This window comes from Solea solea, chromosome 7 (genome assembly GCF_958295425.1).
Source record: "Solea solea chromosome 7, fSolSol10.1, whole genome shotgun sequence".
NCBI classification, from domain to species: Eukaryota; Metazoa; Chordata; class Actinopteri; order Pleuronectiformes; family Soleidae; genus Solea; species Solea solea.
Window position 1 is genome coordinate 8,827,361 of NC_081140.1, and position 13,877 is coordinate 8,841,237.

A 13,877-nucleotide genomic window follows, 5' to 3' on the forward strand; every position below is an offset into this window, starting at 1 on the left:
TACATCAGGGATCAACTCTGAGACCCTTCTGATACTAAATGTGCTAAATGGTGATGGACACATTGAAAGATGAGGGCTCTCTGTAGACTATGTTGTTTGCAGATGATATTGTAATCTGTAATTGAGAATGGGGGACAGGTGAAATAGTGTCTGGAGAGGTGGGAGTACTCACTGGTGAGAGGAGAAATGAAGGTTAGCATAGGAAGAATACATGACAGAATACATGTGTGTCAATCACAGTGAGACCGATACAGTAAAGATGCAAGGAGTAGAGAAGGGGGAGTTTAAATACCTGGGGTCAACCATCCAAAGCAATGGACAGTGCACAAGAGAGATAAAGAAAAGAGTGCAGGTAGGGTGGAGTGGGTGGAGACGAGTGTCACAGTGATGTGTGACAGAAATATCGCAGCAAAAGTTAAAGGGGAGGTGTACAAGACTGGTTGAGGCCAGCTTTGGTGTATGGCTTGGAGACAGTGTCTCAAAGATAGGAGGCAGAGCTGAATATGCTGAGATTTTTCTTGAGCGTGACCAGGATGGACAGGATTATTAGAAATCAGCATGTTCAAGGGACAGCTCAGGTTTAACACTTGGAAATAAAGTAAAAGAGGTAAGGTTGAGATAGTTTGGTCACATGCAGAGGAGGCATAGTGATTACATGGGACAAAGGATGCTGCTGGAAAAGAAGAGAAGACCACAGAGAAGGTTCACAGATCTACATGTAAAGGACATAAGGAATATAATATAATGTATTCTAAACGTAATAAAAAATAAGTGAATGAAACACAAATGTCTCCCCTCTCTCTATGTATATATATTTTTCTTATTTAATTTTTTATTTTAATCTTTATATCACGACTATAGATTCATGTAGGGCTAATGCAGGAATCTTGCAGGGTTTTTTCTGTCTTCAGCATTTGTGTACTTATGATTTCTGCGGTGCTCTTTCATGGCAGCATAGCAGAGGACTGGCTGAGTGTGCGCACATTTCGCTGCAGCTTGTCAACGCATCTTTCTCAGACACCAGCGGATGGGAGGAGAGGCGGACAGAGTAGGCAGGGAGAAAGAAAGAGAGGAGGGAGGCAAGAGGTGGATGAGCGGCTGGTTGAGACATAAAGGTGTCGCCTAATCTACTCTCAACACCCAAAAGACAGACTTCTGTCTTTTAGTGATTTTACGGGACATACAGTATGCCGTTTATTTTAAGCAGAGCGTAAATCGGGGAGTCATCCACTGCTCCTGACGCGTAAAGGCTGCCCCTATTACGCCTTTAGCCATCTCCGCCGGTAAAGGATGATAGGTGTGATTGTATAGCGTCAATTAATCACAAAGTACCATTACAATCCACAGCGAAGGAAGAGCAGGAGGCACAGCATGATCCGAGGATGATTTCTGCCAAGAAAACTCCGGAGAAGAGTCGCTTTCCTATCCACTATTTGGTGTGGCACAACAAACACCGACAGCTAGAGAAAGAGCTGGCAACGAAGGAGCAGGTGAGACAGAGAGCAACGAGCAAACACATATCTCCACCTATACACCACACGTGTAGGCCTGTGCCTTTATTGCCAGCTGTTATAAAAAATGGTCATGTTGATTTAATTGACGGTGATGTACTGTAGATCCCACCCATGGACCACCTCACACAGGAGACTGGTCAATGAATTGGATTAGCGCAGTTAAGTGTTATCAGCAGAGTGGAGGGAGACACTTATTTTAGACTTTACATGTCAAGCATCTGTGCTTCTCACTGCACTGCATCTGGGGCTTAAAATATTCATCTTCCCAGTGATTCTCGTATGCATGGGAAGTTTTATCAGGAGTTCATCTCTGGATATATTCCAAGTGCAAATGAGTGTAACTGCTGAGTCTGACTGTGTTGCAGTGTGTACATGTACAGTGTATGTGTGAGTCACTGGTGCTTTTGTGCCTGTGTGGCATTATTGTGTGATTTCTACTCAAAATTATACAGGCTCTCTACCTTCCCATCAGCACCTATAAAGCTTTCTGTGTGGGTGAAACAATGCAGATGCTGGTCATGTGTGTGTGTGTGTGTGTGAGAGAGAGAACTATAACAGCAAATACAATAATCCAATCATTAAGGCATTATATTCACTCTCCAGAGGAGGATTTTTTCCTCATAATCTAGAGCATGAAGAATTATTTTCCCTTGCTGGTGAAATAACTTCAGTGTAAGTTGAAGGACTCCTTAAAATACCAGCCATACTGTTGTTTGTGTGTGTGTGAGACGTGTAAGAACATGTATTCATGTGAATTCAGTCATTCTATGTTTTGAAAACGTACTATAGCGCTTTGCCATTACACAACAGATGCTCTGCGGGTTTACTGAACACATTTTTAGACTGCATGCTTCATACTGCGGTCTCAAGACATCACACATGTACTTTCATGCACACGCTTACCTTATTTTGGTTAGAAAATCATAACCCAGGAAGCCCTCTCTTTACACCAGGATAGTCAGCAAGTGCCCCAGCCATCAACTGGTTTACCACAATCCCTTCATTTACAGTGAGGGAATGTGGTAGTGACATTTACCAGTTAACCCTTGACCATAAACTATTAGGGCATAAATGGCAAAACTGATCTCATATAGTGACAACGCTGAGGCTCTAAAACCCAACTTAGACCTCATATTCAAGTCACACCCTGAGGTAATGTACTTAAATCTTCCAATGGTGCATTTCCACCGGCTCCACTCGCCTCGCCACGCCACGCCGCGGTCTTAGTGCCTGCTCCGTCGAGGTTCCAAGCGTGCTAAGTAGGTACTATGCGATGATTGGTCAGACTGTCACAGGAAGAGACGTCCCACACACAAATCAAGCCGAACAGCGCCGAACTGTAGATCACTTAAAACTACTTAAAAATCCTAAAAACATGTGTTAATCTGCAACAACTACAGGAGTCTGGTGTAAAATCACTAGTAAATGAAAAAATAAAAAATAAATAACAAGACCGAGAGGATTTGATGCAGCTCCATGTTTTGCTCGTATGTGGTGGAAACAGAAGTTGCCCTGCATTAACCAACAGATGAGCAAGTTATCTTGTTCATTGTTTGTCTTGTCTTCTCCTTCAGTAATTCTTGATGCAGCGCTGCCGCAGGCGAGGAGGGGAATACGTTATTCAAAAGGTTCGGTTCGTTTCATTAAAGTGCAGTGTGAAAGCGAACTGGGACCAGTTGAATGTTGCAACCCCCAATTGAACCGAGTCTAGCGGACTATTAGGTGTGAAAACGACCATAATCAACTCTTTGAATAATTTTAAAATGTAAGGATCTCTACAGTCATTAATGCTAACGTGTATGCTAAAGGCCAAAAGATGAATGCGTCTCAAAGCGTTCCACCAGAAATGCTTAATCTCTGTCAAAAATTAAGCAGATGAACAAGAAATTAGCGTTTTCACCCTGGTCTCTCTACTGATGCTGATCAGAGCTGTAGCCAATAAAAACCAGTGTGCACTTCAGAGTTTATTACCCCGAGAGTGAGCGCAGATTAAACATCTTCCCACTGGTAAAAAAAAAACTTTCCCTCACTGTTTTCATGCCATTTCAGAGGCACTCTCTCAGACATAATTCTCCTGAACCTTATCAGTTCCCTTGGTTTGAGGAGACAGGCAGTAAAATGCTGTTCTTGTTGCCATTTCACTGTGGATGAAATCTGTAATTTTAGATGCAAACCACCTCTGTGTCTCTTGCTTATTGCATGTGTTTGTATGTTGGGTGTAAGAAAATGTAAGTATGCGTCATGGATTTATATGTATTGTCCAGTGTTTTTTGTGTTCATATTTTGCATATTCAAACTTCCAATTAAACTAACAAAGGTAGCATCACATCAGATCCCAGAATTGACCGTTTGTACCGTGCAGACACGCAACATTCTTCAGCACTAACTTTATCAGCCTAACAAGCATGAAATGCTAGTGACAGGTGTCAAGCACCCTTCATGATAACTATGGCACTCCCATAAGAAGAATAAGGTCCAACACACTTTGACAGCACAGGGACTGTAACTATCGCTCTGAAAAATGCTCAAGCACTATTTGGCTGCCCTGATTACATGCACTGACCTAAACTTAGATTTGGATGTTTACAATGGAATATTCTTAACATGAAAACCAAGGCCACAACCTAAATTTATCACTAACCTACTTTGACAATGTCCAGATAGGCCAACCAAGGAGGAGAAGACGTGGTGCAGTGCAGTAAAGATAGTGATTGTACAAATATCACTTCCACAGAAGATACTGGTTGAGGAAAATCATATTACAATCATATGCTTTGTCATTTTAGCAATACGCTTGTTCTGCCAGTCAAAACCAGCATTGGGACCCAGTTGTTTTCGACCAATGATGGGGAATGGCTTGTTGTAATTGTCCAAATGTTACTTTATTGAACCACCCTGTTATTTACAGCAGTTTATTGTCTCTATGCTGTGGAGTAACATAGCTTCAGTGCTGTTGCTTTTATGCACATTGGATGACGTTGAGAAAAATATAGTGCCATTGTGGGTCGTCTGCACACCATGCTGAACCACTGATAAATCTTTAAAATATAGCATACTGTTCAGAGAGAATTCCTTTTTTTAGTTGGGCTGAAAAAATAAATCTTTAAAACATAGCATACTGTTCAGATGGAATTGCTTTTTTTAGTTGGGCTCTTGAAGGGCTATAACATGCTTTCTCTGTTGTCCTTGTTCACAGCAAAACAATGCATAAGTCATGTTTTAGGTCTCCCTGTCCAACAAGCAGCATGCTGTACTTTGTCCCCTGTATGCAACACACTGACTATACATAAGTACGTCATACATCCCTAATTAAAAAAGGAGCTACCACTATAAAAAGCAGTAAACACTCCTTAAGGAACTGTCTGTTTTTTAAGTACATTGGAAAGCTCATCTGCCATACACACACAAACTTATCTAACTAAAGTGAATGCTCCCCTAAAGAAGACATGGGCAGATACATATTATGAACCACAACAGAAAAAAGGGGGAGTAGAATAGGAATATTTGAGGGAAATATGCATAATCCTTGTGGCATCAACATTATAATATAATATAACAATGCAGTGCTTTGTTATATTTTCCATTTTACTGCATGATAGGCATTAGGATATCACATGCTGTTACAGTCCAAATAACAAAGACAGTGTTGTGTAGATATGACACAATAATGCATGGGCTCTGATGAATTTAGCTTTTGAGACAGTACACTGGATAATTCCACAGTAAAAAAAGAAAGAAAAAAAAGGTCATCTGTAGCCATCTCCTTATCAGAGCTTATAATGGTCTGTTTGCCTTTTGTTGAAATGATGAGACTCATTTTATTGAACATCCAGTACTTTGTCTCTCGACTGCTCTCTTATTTTCTTCCTGTACAACAATGCAGCAGTTGTGAGTCGTTAGTGAATGTATTCAGAATGTTTTGGGGTTTTTTCAAGATGGCAGTGGAAGACTCCCATCTTTCCCAATTTTCCACAAGCAGCATGTACCAGATTGCATGTTGAAAATATAGTCTGCCAAGGCTGTTACAACGCAAAAAGCCAGAGAAAGGAAACTGAATTGGAAGAGGGTTAGAAGAAATGCCAGGAACACACAGCTGTCCACAGAGAAAGTACAATGGGAAAGATAAAGATGAGATGTCGTAAAAAAAAATAGGAAGAATAACGCATATTAAAAAAGGGATGAGATTTCAGGTTTTAAAGGTTCCGGTCAGTCATAAAACTAATAATAAAACTTGTCATGAATTAAGATGGATGGGAATAAGAGAACTGGCAGCATGATAGGTAAAGAGGTCAATTGTGTAAAGCAAGGAGGCAATAGTTAATGACACAATGTACTGACGAGAAGAAGAGGGACTGACAAGGCGATGACAAGAGTGAACACAGAAGCGGACAGGAAGTGAATAGGTAATAATGAGTGCTGTTGACCAGGAACAGAGTCAGTCTGGATTGCACACAGACGTAAAAGCACAGTGGGATTGATAAAGACCAGGGCCATTTAAGGAGTAATGATCTATCTTAAGACAAAGGCAGGAAATGACACATAGATCTGTCTTCTCTTTCTCTGTTGCTGGTCTTTGTCCTCTCTGTGTCTCCATGTGTCTGTCCCCAGCTCTCTCTTTCTCCTTCAGTGTGGGCTTTGATAATGATGCCCTCGGCAAGGTGCTAATGCTACATCAGCATTATAAAATCGTATGCTAGGTGGCTGGCATGAGGAAACAGAGCCATAAATGAAGGCTCTCGTGTTCATTGTTGTCACCCTAAGTCTAAACTTTAAATGGGACCCATCTGCCACATTTGCCTCTGCTCTGCCTCTGTAGCCGTCTTCTTTAAGCCTTTTCTCTACAACCTGTCTTTCTGTCTCCTCAAATCATATCCAGCTACTATTTAAAGTTTTCCTTATGTGCTTCTCCTGGTGCACCTCCACCCCTTGTTACCTACAGCTATTTATCTACCATCCCCACTCTCAACATTTTCATTTTCTCAGTCGAGATTGTTGGCATGCGTCCGTCAGGACATATTTAGCCTGAGGGGGCCGTCAATTACTTTTTCCTGCTACATGAAGCCCAGGATGTGGCAAAGGCATCACAGGTGAAAGCCATTCTGCTGTTTTTCTTGTCTACAGCAGGGTGTTGGTGACACACCGTTTGATAGACCATGGACTTTTGTACGCACAGTTTCACAGTCTATTGCCCTTGTTTGATGATTTGGATTCATCCATCGCCTACCGCTTTATCCTCCACATGAGGGTCGCAGGGGGCACTGTGCCAATCTCAGCTGACGTAGGCCGATAGGCGGGGTACACCCTGGACAGGTCGCCAGTCCATCACAGGGCCACATATAGAGACAAACAACCGTTTGTGTCCAATTTATGTAATCCCCAAATCTGCATGTCTCTGGACTGTGGGAGGAAACCAGAGAACCCGGAGAAAACCCACACAACCACACACCCACACACACAGGGAGAACATGCAAACTCCATGCAGAAAGGCCCTTGTTCTGAGCCGCAAAGGCAAGAGTTGGTTGGGTAAATGCTTTAAATATCCAAAACACATTGCAGCATTTGTAGCAACTGGCCTGAAGTTTCACATCTCATTCAAGAGGCTTCTGATAAAGTAAAGTCTTTCTCCTCCAAACATGTCAACTGAGGCAGCATCATGTCGTGTGTCCTGGGCCTTAAAACCAGTGTGTGAGTGTGAGTGTGTGACCTTAAAATATAAACAAATGTCCTTTAAACACAAACACAATGCTGATTTAGCCTATCAGCTCCACACAACGCCCTGTGTTTTGTGATTTGTTCTATGTCAAGACAGAGGCAGCAGCAACATTGGGTTTTTAAAAGAAGACCACTGCAAACAGGCCAGAGTCTAAAAACACAAATAAGCAGCCACAAAAGGTTTCAGAAGAAGATGATCTTGCTCAACAACAGACCAAACACAGACAGAATAAAGATATCATCAACAACAAAATTCAAAAAAAAGTTATGCACTGCATCTTTAAGTAGCTGCTGGACCACTTTCACTTGTAAATGAGATGACCCAGTCAACGTTCTTGTTGAAATGGGAGGTGGGATTTTTTTAAACTCCTTTTAAGCATATGCAATCTATCAGCCCCTGGAGTCCTAACTCTGTGTGGGATGCTGGAGCGAGTGCACTTGACTGGTTGTGGGCTAAGAGTGCTTGGGCAAGGGGAGTAAGGAAGAGCAAGATCATGGCTGGGTTGGTAAAACCGCTTGTGTTGTGTGTGGGTGTGCATTATGCTTGAATTGCAGGATCTGCTTGAACAGATGTTCAACCTTGATGAGAATGAGGAAGTGGTGCGTGTCACTTTTGGTGCTGTAAGTGGTCTGGAATTATGTCAAGTTTCCCCACTCCAACATCTCCAAGGCAGTCTGACCAGGATTCACGTTCAGCAGCAAGGAACATGAGTTTTTATGGAATGTTCTGATCACGTTGAGCTCCTTGCCATTTGACTCTGGTGATGAGGTTGTAGACACAGCAGATTTATGTATGAAATGCAAGATTCACTGGAGAGTCAAGCGGGGTGTTTTTGTCAGGTTTTGTCTGTACATTTACCAAGCCAGAATGTGTAGTTCTGTATCCTTATGGAGCTGCAGTCAGCAAGCTGTGCCTGCTGAAGAGTAGCAGTGTCAATATTAAGTTTGTCAAGCTTGATGTTGTCAAAGATGTCTGAAAGCCCTGTACAGACGCTTCTGATATAACTCAATTAGCTAGCATATTTGTTACAATATCATCAATCAAATGAATGTCATTTAAATTTACAGTTGTTGCATGCTTACAAAATATCCAGATTTAATACAAATACAACAATAATTGACCATACAGTGACTTTAAACAATTCACCTTGTGAATTGAATTTTACGAGAGATTTTTTTGCGGGTCTGTTTTTTTTTCGAGATTTTTTTTTTTCTGCTCCTCAACGCTCCAGGAGGATCATGTAGCCCACTAGCCCTCCTGTCCAGCTGTCCAGCAGATACCAATGTTCTTTCCCAACAACCGCAAAGTCCTGAGGTGCCTGCACAAAGTCTACAAACTAATAACAATTCCATCAATATTACTCAAACCCAAAGCTAAGTAAAACTGGATTAAACAGCTAACTATGTCGTCAAAACATTAACTGAGGTACTAAAGTTTATCCAAAATACATGAAGTGAGGGCCATGGCTGGTGAGGCACTGACTCAAGGTCAGATTAACAAATACATCAACCCAAAAAAGCAGCTTATTCACTAGTCAGTTGGTAGCATTTATATTTATTACTGGTTATATTTCATACCCATCAGCGTTTGTTTTCGGTAAGAACAAATTTGCTCTGCACCCTCCAAGAACAGCAGCACGAAGCACCTTCAGTGCAGCAAGGTACAGTCTGCTTCACCTTATGCCTTGTCACTGTGGTTTTATCCAATTAGCAAGACAATGTACAATAAACGCGTCTGCAAACATTATATTGGCCACATACAGACACACATGCATCAACCCAGTGTGTGAGGGATAGCACACCTCACACCTCGCAGCTGCCTCACCTCACGTTTATCCCCCGTATTTGAACAGGAAATGTGCAAATTCAGGGATTTTGACTCTAAAAATGATCAAAATGATTGGAATCATACTGTAAACACACTTTTTGTACAGACAAGTGGACTCATTTATTTATCATTATTAGTGTTTTACTTGTCATGATGCCAGTGGAGGCTCTGCCTCACCTGCCTTGGCTGACCGCACGTCCCTGGTCAATAAATATATACCAACATCAACATTTAATGTGATCTGCACATCTTCAGGCAGTGAAATCCTGAAAGTCCCAGAGAAAATGATCCTGAACACAACACAATGTTTTTTTTGTTTTTTTCCACAACAGGCTACAGCTGCTACATTATCTGACTGTTCTGTAGTGAACGCACTGTCTCCATCTGTGGGCACGCTTGCATCTTTGAGAATAAGGAGTGAGTGTTTTGGTGAGGTCTGTCAGCTCATTGCAAGAGACAGGTGTCAGCACCTGTAGATAAGCATCAGAGAACCTCTCTCTCTTTCTGGTTGCTATTCTGACAGTTCCATCATCACCCCACTCGTTTGTGATTTCTCTCTCTAAGCCCGTGTCTGCGGTTCTGTTTCGATCATGTGTTAGAAAATAGTTCAGCACTATTTGGGTCCATTTGGTCTTGTTTCCACTGCTGCATTGTGCAGTCCTCACATGCACCTTCAGAAGTGGAAATGAATCTTGGATGTATTACTGTAAACATGCTTGTTTGTTTGTCTGCAGGGCATCGGTCATGGTCACACCACCATAGGTGATGCATGATGATGGTGTTGCGCTAAACTCTTATTTCTGAAGCAGTGTCACAGAGAACATTGATCAACGTTTCATGGTAGCCTTGCGTTTGTCCAAGTCTGCTGTGGATGGAGAATAAAAGAGGCAAAAGGAGACGCAGAGGAAGGAGAAGTTATTTTTATACTCCTCCCTCCCATCGCCACCCTCTGCTCTTGTGCTTCCCATGCACAAACATTTTGGGAAAGCTCCTGTGTGTATATGCACAATTCTGTGTTTGTGTATGGTGTGGTTTTTGTATGAAAGATTGATGTGGGCCTAAGTACCTGCCAAGCTGCATCAGGCTGGGCACACACTGAGTGGGAGGTGAGAGAAGGAGCAGATGCCCATCAATAATGCAACCTCCACTGAGCTTTCTATTGAAGAGGGTGAGATGGGAAGAAATGAATGAAAGAGTGGGAAGGAAGGAGAGAAGAAGAAGAGAAGAATTTGACAATAAGACAAAGATACGGGTTAAGGACAGAGAGACTTTAAAAAGAGAGCGTCTGATGCAAAGAAAGAAAATCAAAGTAATGATGACAGACAAAAACATTTAAAACATGCTTGATCTTTGTTTTAGAGGATTGACAGAGGATAAAAAGGAGACTAGAGAGGTATAACTTCTATGATATGCAAACATGTATGTATGGTGAAAGAAAAAAAGTTCTTACTTTACTTTTCATTTAAAATGCAGCAATTTCTTCTCATAATGTGGAATTTAGGAACATTTTGTTTAATAATGGAACAGTTTGACCTGGACTTTATTTTCAGAAGAGAACAAACCCGCAGTGAACACATACTGAGAATGTTCTCTACTTACGTGGGTGAAAGGCAAAACAGACAAACTCTAAAAGATAATTGATTAGGTCGTCCAAGTGGCTACACGCGGCCAACTCAACCAAACTTAATATAATTCGACAGTCTGAAGTTGAAGAAAAAGCTTTTATTCCATCAAACAGTTGAACACTTCTCTTCTAAAACCAGTTTGCAGTCATCTTGCTATAATAGCGCAATGTTCCTGTTGCCTCCAACTGTCTTGACATAAAACAAATCCCAATCACAACGGGCAACATGAGATGTAAACACCACTATATTGGGAAGTGAGAGAATAGTGTACAGCTGAGAGTTTCAGTCAGCATTGAAGGAGGTCATTTGACAATGGTTTGAATGCAACATGCATAATAAATATGAATGTAAAGTTATGCACTCCAGTTTTAAAATAAGAAACACACTAATGGAATAAATCTGTGTATTTTCTCAAGCCAATTAGACAGTTTCATATTTACAGTATAGTACACCTCAAGTCAAGAAAACACACCCTTCACCTCAGACCGCACCACAGTATGCCCTCATTATGAGTTCATTGTTGAGAGAAGAGTAAGTGAGCAACTAGGGACAAGCAGGGATGACATAATGTCCCTCCTCTAACTACCAAACCACACAAGTCAAAGTCCAATGGGACACAGTTTTGTGTGCGTGAGAGAGAGAGAGAGAGAGAGAGAGAGAGAGAGAGCGAGAGCGAGAGAGAGAGGGAGAGCGAGATGGCTATATGTATACACAACTAAGGCCTCAATCAAACAGAGGAATCAGGTTTTTCTTTTAAAATTTCAGATTTTTATTTAGATTCACATTCAGCAAAAATCCAATTTTCTCAACTCGGATTAAATCCCATTTGGAGGCGTTTTCGTGCTGCAGACCTTACAAAGCTGACTATGACCACAGCACAGAACATCGCAACATAACTTCCACGCACAATTCTGCGCCACGACGATCATCTGGAGAGTGAGATATTGCATCTCCAGTTTCTCTGCTTCCATGTTTGAAAGTAGAGCTGAAGCAATTACCCGATTATTAATCGATTACTAAATGAATCGTCAACAATTTTGATAATCGATGAATCGGTTTGAAGCTTTTTTCATTATTAAAACAAGATTTCTGATTGTTTCAGCTTCTTAAATGGGAACATTTTCTGGTTTCTTTGCTCCCGATAACAAAGAAACCATTTAAAAACAAGACATTTGAGAACCTCATTATTTCCAGGTTCCAACATTTTTTTAACGTTTTCAACACCTTATGCACCAAGCGAAAGAAAATAATCGACAGATTCATCGATTATGAAAATAATCGTTAGTTGCAGCTTTAGTTGAAAGTTATGTTTTGGACACTAAAATACTATTTGTTTCATTCACTTGCATTTAACAGAGTGGACAGTAAAGTCAATCTGTATTTAGATTGTATTCACGTTTAGTCATGTACTGTACATGGCAACACAATGCGCTTTGCAAAAGAAATATTGTTTTAAAGAAGCGATAATAAAAATGATACATATGTGATATATCTATGGAGGTACACATCTCATTGCATGTGGTGCACACAAGTCTGCAAGATTTGATTTGTTCTTGATTTCGATGAAAAGTTGACATGAATAATATGTAAACATGTTGAAACCACTGCTATCCCACTCCCTCCTCTGTTTACCCACCAATACAGTTTGCACTGTTCTCATGGTGTGGATTTTAAGTCTCTAGGTGGAATGGTAAAGTCTGTCTGCCATCAGAATCACTTTCGCTCTGTCTCGGCCAATTCTGATGCAAATTAGACCAAATGAAGAGCAGGCTGCAGTCTGAGACCGACACTGGTTCCTGGTAACGCTGCGAGGTGTCATCACAGCACATTTCTCACATTACCCCTGTTGATTTGACGATTTAAAAAAGGGGGTATGTGTCATACTGCCATGATGGTTTCCAGTTAAAATGACAGAGAATTGTTAGATCGAAATATCCACACACATTAGAGATGCCTGCCTTCCACTTAAAAGATCCGTTTACCTTTGAGCAAGGCAAATAAATGTGCCCATGGGACAATAGAGTGTATCATGATGTAATGTAGCATCTTTTGTTGTATTTAAGTCAAGGACTGAAGGTGTAGAAAAACTGATGGGTGAGAAAACATGTGTGGAGGCAGGTTTCTGATGCTCTCTCACTAAAGGTTTTGAGGTCAGAAGCAGAAATGAGGTGCTCTCAAGCTCATTAAGTGAGAAGCATTTCTATCTATCTATCTATCTATCTATCTATCTATCTATCTATCTATCTATCTATCTATCTATCTATCTATCTATCTATCTATCTATCTATCTATCTATCCATCCATCCATCCTCTGGGTTACCTGTCTGCCTTTTCTTGGGAAGCTGTAGCTCAGGAGGGATGAAGTCTATCATCGTGTTGTTTGGCCAAGACACAGAAACTCTATTTGCCCGCTGTGTCATCAGTGTGAGGATGGGATGTGTGAATGATGGAGAAGGTGTGTGTGCACAGTTGACGATGTGACGAGGTATGGCTGCATCATGTGAACTCTTAAATACAATGCTTTTAGTGGTCAGAACGTCTGGAGAAGTGCTGTATAAATGCAGTCCATTTCCCAGTTGCCTTCTTATGTGATAATCCCAATCATTACCTTTACTATCACCCCTCTTTCTTTCAACGCTCTCCACCCCTCCTCTCCATATTTCCTTGTTTTTGTTCACCCTCACCAACACATAGCCAATTAAAGGGGGAGCAATAAATGAAAGGACATGAGACAAGTGCTACCATAAAAAAGACAAACAAATAAAATAAAAGGAGAGCCGAGTACACCAACTTGTTCCAGTTCCTCATGCTCCAGTTTTTCTCCCTTGGGTTTCTGACATAAATTTGATCAGATTCCCAAAACCCGATACTCAATGCTTACTATTTATACACCTCACCACGATGGACACCTTCAAATCCTTCCTTTTGACTTTTACAGTTCTTTACATTTTGGCTGACTAACATGTTTTTCTGCAGTGTCCTTTGAGACACATATGCAGACACACACACACACACACACACACACACATGCAGTACTAAGAGTGTGTATTTGCATGTTGTACCTGGGCTACATTCACACTATGCAGCACACACACAAATAACGCTGACGCCTCACTTTCCTCCCTTGCGTTGCTATAACACGCTATCACATCAATTCCCCAGCCTCCATGGCTCGTTGCATCACCTCCATGTTGTCGT

The 13,877-nt window shown here is 41.3% G+C and overlaps 1 protein-coding gene across 1 annotated transcript in view; it reads left to right on the forward strand.

Moving 5' to 3' along the window:
- Positions 1 to 998: 998 nt before the first annotated feature.
- ankrd13b (ankyrin repeat domain 13B) overlaps positions 999 to 13,877 on the forward strand; it is a 38,727-nt gene continuing 25,848 nt past the window's right edge. Inside the window, exon 1 of the mRNA XM_058634444.1 lies at positions 999 to 1,490. Coding sequence (XP_058490427.1) covers positions 1,383 to 1,490 — 108 coding nt within the window. The 5' untranslated portion in view covers positions 999 to 1,382. The remainder of the gene's footprint in view (positions 1,491 to 13,877) is intronic.